This window comes from Atta cephalotes, assembly GCF_000143395.1.
Source record: "Atta cephalotes unplaced genomic scaffold scaffold00003, whole genome shotgun sequence".
Classification (NCBI taxonomy): domain Eukaryota; kingdom Metazoa; phylum Arthropoda; class Insecta; order Hymenoptera; family Formicidae; genus Atta; species Atta cephalotes.
In genome coordinates, this window is record NW_012130067.1 from 5,134,782 (window position 1) to 5,147,774 (window position 12,993).

Below are 12,993 nucleotides of genomic sequence, written 5' to 3' on the forward strand. Positions count from 1 at the left end.
GAGAGAGAGAGAGAGTCGATTATCTTGAATCTCGAATTATTCGGGGACAATGGGCTGACACTAATTCTAGTCACGCATGGCCGCCTCAAGTGCTATGCGAGTCTTCCTCAAATTGACATATATGAGCGCAGCACGTTTGGTACTCGTGCACCGTGCAATTGTATTATTAGAGAGTGCATCTGCCTCTTGAAGTCTCATTTGTCCGAGTCATTTCTTCAAATTATATGTTGGCCCGATGACGCAGCCAATTAACGATAACGACTCATCACAAAGTGATGAGCGAGAATCATTAAATTTAAAACCGTCTCTTGCAACTTTGATACGTTTAATCATTATCCTCTTCTCAATGCTGCCGATTTTTAATCGCAAATTCACGCGTCGGGGATACCGTGCGGAAAATACTCTCTTTACAACTTCATGTTACTCGCATTTCTTACCGCTCATAATTTATAACACCTAAGTTCGCGCTTTCATTACTCGATATATTCTGTTTGATTCTATGAGATTTGTCTAATTGCATAAGATTCCCTGTACGAAGAATGAAGTATAATGAATTACTAAGAAATATATAATAAGTGTAATGAATTACTAAGAAATATAATGATACTCTCATTTCGAAATCTGAAGAAATCTTCCGTTTTATGATAAGGAGCGACAACATTTATCACTCGAAAACTTGTTCTCTCACGACGTTTTTGTATATTTATATAAATACACTTTGCAAAAAATCGTTATCGTATACGACACGTGCGGATCAATGTTTACGACATGCTAACCAAGAATACGATGAGACCCAAGAATTCTCTCATTCAGAAATCGCATGCATTAGACAAACTCGAATGAACTCTGAATTAAATTAAAATTTCTATTTATCTCTAATGATTCATACACAACAATACTAAATTCTCTCGGCTGTAGTTTCAAGAAATCTAATGGAGATGAATTTCTTCTATATGACATACATTAGTAAGTTGATAATTCAGCTTTGAAGATTAAGAATAACAAATAAAACAAAATAAATAAGATAATCGTGGACAAAGATTTTCGTTGACATTCGATCTATACTTATCGTAAAAAAAATGTTTGTACACACTCAGAAAATCAAAAATAGATATTAGACTTATAAATCAAGAATTATTCTTATTTATGGTATTCAAATATACGATGTTTTCGTTTAGATTTTTGTACTGAAGAAAAATAAATTCTAAATTTTATTAAATATAAAAATATATTCATTTGATACAAAAACTATTAATTTAATTTAATTATCTTTTTTTTTATCGAATTTATTTACTGTAAACAAATATTCAAATAAAAATATTTATTAAAATTTAGAATATTTTACTCAGTGAGCAAAGTCTTAAATCTTAATCTGCAACGATGCGAACGGTGCGAATCCAAGTGCAAGTTGAGGCGAATTAGAAGGCTCCCTTCCTTCCCTCGTGATCTTATAGGCTATCCAGATAGTAAGCTACGTCATTTTTTTCATCAAATGACGTCATTTTGACGTCATCTTGCTACCAGGGTGTGTTCCAAAATTCACTGCCAGTGTTGTAAATGTATAGTATACATAACGTAAACTGTAGATTTTCATCATTGGCAGTGAATTTTGGAACATAGCCTTAGTCATTTCTCTCACACCTGTTTGTCTGTTTATCAGAAAAAAAAAAATGGAAAAATTTTCTAGCTCTCTGGCGTACGCGATCGCACTCTAATCGGGAAAGTCGATCACCCCTGGCTGGTACGCACTCGATCGGACATAAGTGCGCTCCCTCAAGCGCGTATAAGTACGGCCCGTTTAGTATCTTTCCGAGTGTTATATACACGTGTTTATTACTCGTGTCTGCCGGCGGTACTTCGCAGATAATACCAAGAGAAAAGACGAGGACAAAAATAGAAACGCTCTGGACATATAAGAGAGAGAAGACATGAGAGAAAGGAACGAGAGTGAAAGAGAATAGCCCGTGAGTGTTGGAGAAGCGGAGAAAGGGAAGGCGATCAAGACGAACGGAACGAGTCCTCTTTTCAATTTACGGGACTTTTCGCTATCGTGAAATGCGTCTTTTCTCTTGAGAGCGCCGGGAGGATATGTGTAGTTCGGTATTGTTTACAATCGTTGGAGGCGCCAGACGAGAAGCCAATGAACGGCATACGCGTACGTTATCGACACGGTAATTGTTATTCGGTCTCATTTTATGCAAATTTGAAGTACGATACAATATTATCTCAGGCAACACAAAATATGATGCAGTGATTCAAAGAAATCAATATATACTCTCTAAATCTTTCAGAGTGAATATCACTCGGAAAAGTAAAATCTCATTCTTAAAGACTGAAAATTGAATCAGTCCTTTTCCAGACTGAATCAATTTTCACTCTCTAGAGTGAGATTCTATTTTTTAAAATTTAAAGAGTATTTATAAGGATCAATATTGTAATAATTTTTAATGAGGATAAGCTAAGTGTATTTCGAATGCATTTTGAAAATTTCCTCACTGTATATTTATTCCTATACGAAAGAATAATTTTGCTAAAAGATCTGAAATTTTGTTGGAGTTTACTCTCTAAAATTTTTAGAGTGAATTTTTCTCTGAAGAATGAAATTTTACTCTTAAATTGAAAATTGAGTTTGAAACTCTCTTTCAAGTTTCATTCTTTAGAATGAGACTCCACTCCAAAGAATTTAGAAAGTACAGATCTGAAAATAATTTTGTTGGATTATTAAAATAACTATGTTAGAAACTAAAAATGATGAACAATACTGCAAAACATTTTGATATTATAACAATTAGTTTGAGTTTTTAATACAATTATTTTGACAGTCTAATAAAATTATTTTCATATCCAGCAAAATCGTTCTTTCTGTATGCGAGAGAACCAACTCTCCATCAGACGAATTATTTAATTTATATCTCTTGCGCAAAATACGATCGCAAAATTTGATCAATCACATAATTTTAATTCATTTTATTCTAATTGGTTGAATTTTAATTAAATTTCAATGCGTAATCCAAGGCTTTAAGCCCATGTCACGGTACGCATTGGAGATTAAGGATGTGAATTAAAGATTAAAATTTAGTCAGTAAAAACGAAAGGAATTAAAATTAAAATTATCTGACTGGTCGAACTTTAATCTCTAATTCGCAATCTCCTATCGTTCGATATTGGCTTTACGGATTATGGAACAAGATTGAGATATTAGGGAGTTTTTGCAATACCGTTTATCCAAATAGATAGATATGATAAATGCTAAGGTCAGGTTATCTTCTTCTTAACAACTAATTAAGAAAAGGATAACATGTCTTTAGCATTCGCTAAATCTGAATCCATGTTATTGCAAAAACTTATTTTACCATGCTAATCGAGTATCTCGATTTTCGCTGATAAATTTCGTTGATATACTTCTTTTTTAATTTTGTTTTGTGCACGCATGTCGACGGCGTGCAATCGCGCTTATCATTTTCGCGGTGAGATACCGTGAGTCTCAGCCGCCTGCATTCGCACTCAAAAACACTTATTTACCTCGTCGGTTTTTTTTTGTCGGTCATCAGATAATTTTTTTTCGCGACGAACGAAAAGAAGAATCGTCAATCTTGGATATTTAAAAAAATTTGCGAATTTCCTTGCAATCTGTCAATCTTGCGACTCAGCAAATATATTATAATGAAAAAATAATAAGTCTCTAATATAGAGATTGATTAATTGATTTTAACCCTCCAACATCATCCCAAAGTTTTCGATCATATTTTACATTCTAGATCGTTGAGAGAAACAGCATACATTTTTTTATGATTCCGAATTATATAAAAGTCTGAAAAAATTTTACTTACACTTGCAAAACCTTTAACAATAAATATTTTAACAATAAATATTATAATAAAAACTGAACTGTATTTTATTTATTTTTTTGCATATTGAAATCTAAATAAGAATTTTGAAAAAACGTGATACCGGCTGTGCCTTAAAAGGCACAAAAGTGATGCTGGAGGGTTAAAAGACGCGAAAAGAGCTTTGTAATAATGAATGATCTAATCAATCTGTTGAATGTATAGAAGATGAAGCAACACTCCTTAAGAATTACAAGTTGCATACGCGTGTTTTCATCGTCGTGCTACTACTAATCGCGCGAAAAAGATAAAGAGAGTTAGATAACTTCGACATCAACACACGCACCGCTTCCTTCGGTTATTGCTTAGTGTTGAACGCTAATTTCCATCAGCACGATGCGCCGGAAATAGAAGTTGTCTGCCCTATATTCGCGTAACTTGTTTTGAAAGAGGCAAGTCAATGTGTGTCTGCTACGACAACTCGGGTACGCGTTTACCTAATGATATTGCATACGCCAATCGATCGTGAATAAGTTTTATCAACCTAGAAATGACAAAATAATGCATATTGAACGAAAATTTAAATTAGACCGTGTCAGTTGATGTACACACAGTGTGGCAATTAAAAATAATATTGATGACGAAAATCAATATTCTATCAGAATTAGTAGAAACATTTGTAATCGATTTCTCTTAGAGTTAAACTGTCGTGACTAATAGCTACCGAGTAAGTCATTGGAAATGAAGGACCTTTCATAAAGCTTCATAAACTTCGAGAACGTAAAGAGAATGACAGAATTCATTTCAATGTAAAATACATCTTAATGGAATCTTAATTCTCAAAGCTAAATTATCAAGATATCGAATATCGTAGAAAATAATAATTTTATATAATAATTCTAAATACATTTTATTTAAATTTTAAATTTAACGAAAAATAGTCTTACTGCGTTTATTTTCCAGATTGTTTTCTACATCGTAATTATTTCTATTTTATAATTATTCTCTATATATACATATCTACAGAATTAATTTTTTAAACCTATATTGGTAATATTCCAAATATTTTGAGATCGCGTAGAATTATTGTTTTGTAAAATTATACGGTGTTATACCGTAGTCTCGCATACATTCACATATCAAGGCCGCTGGCCTTATTTCCATTTTCGTTGATAACGCGACTAATCGAATGCGACGTAGCCTGCAAAACAAGTCAACATTGTTCTAATCCTATCACAGACATAACAGCGGTCGCTGGTAGAACTTGGAGGAGATACAGCAGAAACACCGGTGACCTATCCCAAGCAAACTAGGATAATACCCTAGAAGCCATATCTCTGTGTATATATGTGCGTGTGTGTATGCGCTTTTACACATGAAAAGTTTACCTCATTAAAATACCCCCACACGCAATTATCTTTTTGTTCCAAAATAGCGCTATCTCATGAATGTAATCGAAATTCCCATATAGAGTACACAATATTCCTAGAATGTTATATGAATATTATTTGTTCCTTTTAATATTCATCATATTCAAAGAATATTGTCTCGTAGGGTCACTTCAACGAGATGAATTCGGACATCTTTGAAATTAAAAGGCACAAAATGATCATCGCGTTTCGTGTCCCTAAAGTAATGAAGGGAAGGAAAGGGTCTACTAGTCCGATCGAGGAGTAGATCGCAATTATGCTGACGTAAACGTGTGATGAACAAAGGTTGCTCCTATGGACAAAGCGATTTCTCTTTCTCTTATTCTGTCGGTGACTCCCGTTGCGACGCGACGCGTCGATTATACGACATCCGCGGACGAAAGTACGCGTCCTCTCCCTCCCTCCCTCCCTCCCTCCTCCTCTCTCTCTCTCTCTCTCTCTCTCTCTCTCTCTCTCTCTCTCTCTCTCTCGCCATCGCAAGATTTATAATTAAGTGAAAGATATCTAAAAATAGAGGCACCCTGCGCGACCGATGGAATGCCGCGCGCTGTCGTGGTTATATACGCGAGCATTCAATTAATCCCGATAAACCGAACGCAACGCCGAGTTTCCCAAGGCGAGGTCTGATTGATGTCGAATCACATGATGTGTTTCTACGCTTTAATGGTATACCGTCGCCTAAACAAACAGCTAAAAAAATATGTTCGAACGAATATCAGCGTCGGAATATCTTTGTCCGAATTTTGAATATGTCGGTATAATGAGACGTTATTTTAGTAAACAGTTTGTCCGACCTGTTGTCCCAGATAACTTCATTTTTATTCGTTTACTCAAAGGCTGCGTGATGACACTGATAGATGAGATCGCTGCCCCGCAATTTCTACCCACTTTTAATAAACGTACTTCCTAAATTCTTTGAAGTGGAACCGCACTCTAAAGAGTGAAAATTGAGCCAGTTTTGAAAAAGATTTTCAATCTTTAAGAGTGAGACTTCACTCTTCAGAATGATAAAAATTTTAGGGAATACTTATGTATTTCCTTTTTTTCTTTCTTTCTTTTTCCTTTTTTTTATCTCGTTTCTTTCCTTTTTCTAAAATTGTCTTCAACGCAAATCTTGAGCGAAGCTAATTACAATAAATATTAAAGTCTACTAGATCGATCAATTTGACGTACTTCTATCCGCTTATAGAAATTCAGAGTTTAATTTTCATAGCAACTTTGTGATCTAATTGCAGAGTAAAGCGGATGAAGATTAGTGAGACGATGAATTTAATTTCCTGAATGTAATTAAACGAGAATCGTATCACTTTCAGATGTCCGCGAATCGATTAAACGTGCTGGTGACTCTGCTGCTCGCCGTCGCGCTTCTTGTGACGGAATCAGGAAACGCACAGGTAGATGGTTATCCCCAATTCAGCTCGAAGCGATCTGCTGTGAGTGCGCCGCAGAAATATTGCGGCAAGAAGCTTTCGAATGCTCTACAAATAATCTGTGATGGCGTGTACAACTCCATGTTTAAGAAGAGTGGTCAAGGTGAGTTTGAGCTAATCGATAGAGGAAACGCTCTTATCACTCGCTTCCGATATCAAGTCGTAGATAAATGTAATAGTAATAGATCATTACTGAATGCAACAATTTGTGCTTATTTCTCTTTCTTCGCGTGATAACGTTAAGCAATTATGTTTCTAAATGTGTGGACACAAGAGACGCATCGTATTTCATTCTTGATATAATCATAGCTCAAAGCGACTGTTTAACTAGCGGTTATTCGCTGATTATTTCAGCCTTAATAGACGTCTTTCACCGTTAATTTTCAAATTGTATATGTCTACAAGAAACAAATAATAGGATAATAGGATTAAGAATCTTAAATACATTGGCTTAAATAATCTAATAAAATAATTTTATATCTGAATAATTATAAGTAAAATTTAGACCGATAAAAATATTTGACTTATATCTTATTTGATTTATATTTGTATTTATATAACTAAATCTTTTAATATATTTAAGTATTTTTTAATTGGTTATTTGTCAGCATAGTTTTATTCTATTATTAAAATTTATAGAGAACGAAATACCGATTTTTTTAAAAGACATGAAAATATCCATTATTGATGCTTTCCTTTTAATTTTTTGATTTTCTGAACAAGCGATCTGCGAGAGGAAAATCACGCGTTCGGAATATGTCATTGACGCTCTTGCGCGCGTGCAAGCATATAATTCAGGAAGTTAATAATAGGAAGTTAAGGAATAATATTAAGGAAGATTTCTCGATGGCAGACGCCTCGTGACAAAATTTGCATTTGTAATGCGGCGACATGGTCATTAATATTAATGCCGTTCGCATTCCTTCTTTCTCGATTAATGTCACCCGTGATGCGACAAATATTTTATAATAAAGGCACTGATACTTATCCAGCATAAATGCCAAATTACTGGATATTCGTAAATTTGGATATCGTGAGATGTTTGGTGAAAAACATCCATAAACAGACACGTTAATTTGACGTTTCGAACTGTCCATTACTCTTAACGTTAAACCCGCATATCTAAAGTGACTCGTTTCGAAGTATGAATGAGGCTTAATTTGCACTAGACATATAATTAAACGGCTCAATATAAGAATGAGGTCAGCCTATAATTCGTATAGCTCACTTTAGATACAACCTCACGTTTAAAGCGAACATTATAGACTACGCTGGCCACCGATTATAAGGGAACTTTTATCGGTCGGACCCTTCAATTTTAACGGCTTCTCAAGCATGGTCTTTTACAAAAGGCGATTAAGCACGCGATCAATCTGTGCCCGCAATTAACCAAGTAATCGCCACTTTGTCGCCAATGAATAATGCATGTAAGCTGGTATTACGTATTCCCGAGTGGGATCATAAGCCGACGCACTCTCCATAATCGTCGAATGACTTAAATACACCGACAATCGGGGACATTACATTTTTTAGCAACTCTTTACTCGTAGTTTTTTTTTTATGAAAACAAAAATTTACAGTGGAAACGTGAACTTTTTCGGACACGTAAAATAACTTATCATCGAGCTTAATCGATAAAATAAATTCGTATAATCTAACATTGGGATCTAGATGTGTCTGTCCAATTTATTGATAACTGTGGAAAGCAAATTCTCGTTATTTATTTTTTCCGAGTAATATGACATGCATTGTAAATAGGTTCCCCATTTTCTTTTTTAAAACACGTGAAATTTGTCAAACAAAACGTAGACAAGCATGATGGCACAAATGAAATTATTCTATTTCGATTTTAAATATAAATACAATATATTACAATCAATGACGCTAATTATCGTAGTCGATATTGCTAAAAGTAATGTTTTATTATATAATTTTACACTCAATAATGTAATTCTTATTAACACCTTTTGTTATGTTACATTTATATTGTTGAATGTGAAATTATAGCATAGATATTATGTTACTTTTAATTAGTGTCAATTGGCGATACGTATATAATCTGTTTAAAACTTTAAAATTTTGTTTCCTCTTATATAAATTACGCTTAAAGATCCTTTCCATTACTTTCGATCATTAAAAAAGTTTTGAGATTTTCAAACAATGTTTTACTTTGATTTCTTTCACAGCGCGAGAAGAAGCGAATGTCGATAGCAGAGATAGCAACTTCGACTACGTTCGCACCCAAGGTATGACTTTAGAGAGAAAAAGTTTTTGCAATCAAAAGCGATTTCGAAAATTTCAAAACTTTTCTAAATTTTTCCACACGCAAAATAAGAGGATTGTAAAAAAGTGCAGTGCTTAAAATGTTTACGTTTAAAAAACATCTTTGCAAAGCAATCATTTAAAAATAAAAGATATTTCAATTTTAAACGTCTTAAAGCCAGTTATTCCATCTTTAGATAAATTATCTTGAGATAATTTTTAATTATTGGATAAACAAAAGAGTAAAAGAGTAAGAACATAAGAAAATAAGAGAGTGAGTTGAAGTTTACTAAAAGGTGGAACAACCCAGTTTAAATATTTAAAAAACGGAGAGACAAGAATAAAACATTTTAATATCTTAAAAATAAATATTTCTTTTTTTTTAGTACACGTACTTAATGTACAGAATAAATGAGAATGAGAGCGCTTATTATGTTAAATACAAGAATTTTTGGATGGTTTATTGACGTACAATATTGAAGTTTATTACCATTTATTAAAGTTATACGATAGATACTACAGATTCGTTTTTTTTTTTCAGAAATGGAAATGGCCGATTATCCAATCGCCTATGAGTTTTCCCCATTCTTGCCGCGAGCGAGGGCACGGGGGATATTAGATGGACGCTTCGCTGGCAGGCGTTACCGAAGGCAGGGTCGAGGTATCCATGAGGAATGTTGCATCAACTCATGTACGATAAATGAATTGACCAGCTACTGCGGCGGCAGAGGAAGCGCTTCGGAGTAACTGGTAACCCTTCGACTTCCGCTTTACTGCTCGATCACCATGCAAACCGAATAATCCCAGAGATACACGCCTCACGCGCATATACCCATACACGTACACACACATAGAGGGACATACACACATTCCACATTACGTACAGTACACGTTGGAAAGTTCACCGGTAAATCGCATCATCGCTCACGTTGGAGACTGACTCGTGATAATTGTGTATACATTTTACGTATCTGCGATGGAACTGACTTTTTAACGCATGATCGTGCGCGGGATTGTACAATATACTCTTCTTCTTGATTTCTTGTGAACGAGAGGGCACCAGAGGGAAGGCATAAAGATCGAAGAGATCGAAGATATGTTAATTTTACAAGGTGACATCATCAGTAATTCTGCTTCTTTTAAATTAACGACATTTGCCCGACAGTGGGATGTAGATTTTTGCGATTGAGAATGCTTGTTAAGCTTTATTTGTGATAACAGATTACATATAGTTTGAAGAAAGATTGAAAGATGAAAAGTCTGTTTGATATAATTTAATTTTTTCTATCTTTTAAATCTCAAATACTTGTTTTAAATTTAGATGGTTCTTCCTTCACCTGCTCTGCCTTGTCTATGAAAAGACATAAATCTTATTTTTGCAAATGTAATTTAGTGAAACAGAAATCAGTTTTATAGACAAACTATATTCATAATTGAGAACATTTAAAAATTATTAATGATCTCTATAAAAGACGTCTCACTCAAATTAAATTTATTTTCTTTTAAATTGTGTACGATGTTTACGACATTTGCTCGGAGGAACAATATCAGCGCCCCATATTTGCCTGATTAACAAAAGTTAAATGGGATAAAAAGAATAAAAACGGACAGAGAAAGAGAAAATAGAACCAATCGCGATCTGTTCGCGCGTATCTAATGTGCGATCACGCGTAATTATAGCGATCATCATACGATCCACATGAAAAATGGAGAACATGCACGTCACGCGATTTCATGCTTGCGTTGCCTGAAATCGATCGTGAATTCAAGAGCTATCTTTCTCTTTTTTTAATCAGGCAGCGTCAAGTGATATCGCCACGCGATTTTTCAATTCATATAAATGTATTGGAATATTCGCACTTTTTTACTTTGACCTCGTGACCTGCGAGAGTTTCTGCGTATCTACTATTCACTTTCTGTTACATTAGCAAATGTCCCGCTCGCGATTTAGGATGCGTTCCGTTTTCACACGCATACATTGTAAGCATCAAATCATCCTTGTTGTCTATCAAATATTAAACAAGAATAAATGATGCTTACAAGCGCTATAAGCGCAAAACGGAATGTACCCTTAGAAACGTCGGAAAATCTTTTCGCGATTATCGGAGGGATACAGTCTCACTCGCATGGTGATTTTTGGCGACGAAGCACAGAAGGAATAGCTCGAATAGTTTAGTTTCTTGTAACTTTAGTTAATTAACCGTAACTTCTTTTTTTTTTATGTCAAATTCGAGATTCGTTTAACAATCGGGAGCGAGAACACAAATCGTTGCTCGGAGACACGACGTCACCGTTCGTCGTTGAGCGAATGCCGAATTTAATATAGGACATTACTGTAGCTTGCGTTATTTTTAATCTGCCAGAGGCTGTGACGATTTTAAGGGGCATCTACGACTGTACTGCATATGGTGATATTATTCTTATTCGTAGAACCTGTATTCCCAATTATCCTTCGAGGAAAGGACCAAGATTGGTAAATTCATGTCATGCATCTTACTGTATCGCTCGTATCGGAATGCAGCAAAATCAATATCAGTACAGCTATGCAGAGAAATCTAACTTACGTCCATTTCTACCAAATGTAGATTAATCTCGCGTTTACTTATTTTCTAATTCTAGAAATTAAAAAAAGAATAAACTGAGGTAAACATACAGCAAGGAACTTGCAGCAGCAACATTATTGCAATGTTATTGCAATATTTCTGGAAGGATCTGCTGTATGGAAGTTTATCTACATTGATAGAATGTATATTATACTCGTGTCTAATGTAGTTTAATTTTAATCTTGGTTCAATTAATTCTCCATTTTTGTTAGGTTTAAGAATTAAAAAAAAAATGAAGAGTAAGTTGAAAAAACGACATCAAGGATATCTTGATCTATATTGGTAGAAACGGGCATTACACGTTGATTTAATGCAAAGATAATCATATTTATTTTGAAAACAATTTCAAAAGTTGTATTTAAAAGAAGAAACATATCCAATTCTGGATATGTTTTATTCTTACATTGAATTTTTTTTTTATTAAATTCGATTGTCAGATAACAATTGGAGAATTATTGCATTCGCATATGACGATATACGACAAAAGTGAGTTCATTTAGAAGCATGAAACGTGGTTCTAGAAAAACACGCTTTCGTGTTTGCATGACTATCGTTTAAATGAAACTTTAGTAAGTCGGGAAGATCATGAGTCCTATCTCGAAAGGTATTTACCGAAAGGTTTTCAATAATACAAGCGTATGTAGTAAAGAATAATTTTAATAAGAGAGGGTGTGAATACGTATACGGTAATACAATGAATACAAGCTGAAATCTGATTTATTTAATGACCGAACCGAACTTACGGTCTGAATGCATGAAAGAAAAAAAAAGAAGTGAACGAAATGAATAAGCGTATTGTCAAAGGAGAAAAAAATTAAGATTCCAGACGCGTCGTGAAACCAAACATCAAGAAGAACGTGGTGTACTCGCCACTATTATCATTCACTCGAGAAGTTTAACATTATATAATACCGATTCGTTTCTACCGATAGTGTTGACTTTCCGTTACGTATTGAATGATCTCTAAATCGCATGCCATTTACCTCGTCACGCATATCTAGCGTAAGAGCACGTTTCATTCCGAAGTATATTATATTGTTATGCTTTATCACCGAACTTGTTTTAGCGCTTATTCCGATTAACTAAATCTCCTTCCTCTGTCCGTATCATAGGTAGGTCTACAAACTTGCGAAGGAATAGCAGATAAACTAATCCGGAGTAAGTTGACGCAGAGTCCATCTCGTCGCGATTTGTGAGGAAAGTTCGGTAACATGGCAAATTCGAAAAAGCGAGTGCACACTTCGTTATCTATTGTAAAAAGTGATACATAATTATACGTTAATTTTGTTTTATTTATGTAATATTTTTCGTAAGTTCTCTCTATAAAGGTATTAAAAAGGAATTTCGAAAATTGTTTTATCTTTTATCGCTATTTTACTTTTTAAGCGCTTGATTCTTTAATCTCAATGGAAATTGTGAGTATATGTAGTAATATATTATG

At 34.3% G+C, this 12,993-nt stretch overlaps 1 protein-coding gene across 1 annotated transcript; it reads left to right on the forward strand.

Moving 5' to 3' along the window:
• The first annotated feature begins 6,570 nt into the window (after positions 1–6,570).
• Positions 6,571–9,696, forward strand: LOC105625577 (LIRP). The gene is made up of 3 exons (XM_012206899.1): positions 6,571–6,790; positions 8,874–8,933; positions 9,491–9,696. The coding sequence occupies exons 1-3, from the start codon at positions 6,571–6,573 to the stop codon at positions 9,694–9,696; spliced, it is 486 nt and encodes a 161-aa protein (XP_012062289.1).
• The last annotated feature ends 3,297 nt before the right edge of the window (positions 9,697–12,993 follow it).

Excerpts from the sequence above, each read along its gene's own strand:
- LOC105625577 (XM_012206899.1), top strand. The coding sequence starts at position 6,571 with ATGTCCGCGAATCGATTAAACGTGCTGGTGACTCTGCTGCTCGCCGTC. Across the intron at positions 6,791-8,873 it reads GTTTAAGAAGAGTGGTCAAG|CGCGAGAAGAAGCGAATGTC; the intron begins GTGAGTTTGAGC and ends TTTCTTTCACAG. Across the intron at positions 8,934-9,490 it reads CGACTACGTTCGCACCCAAG|AAATGGAAATGGCCGATTAT; the intron begins GTATGACTTTAG and ends TTTTTTTTTCAG.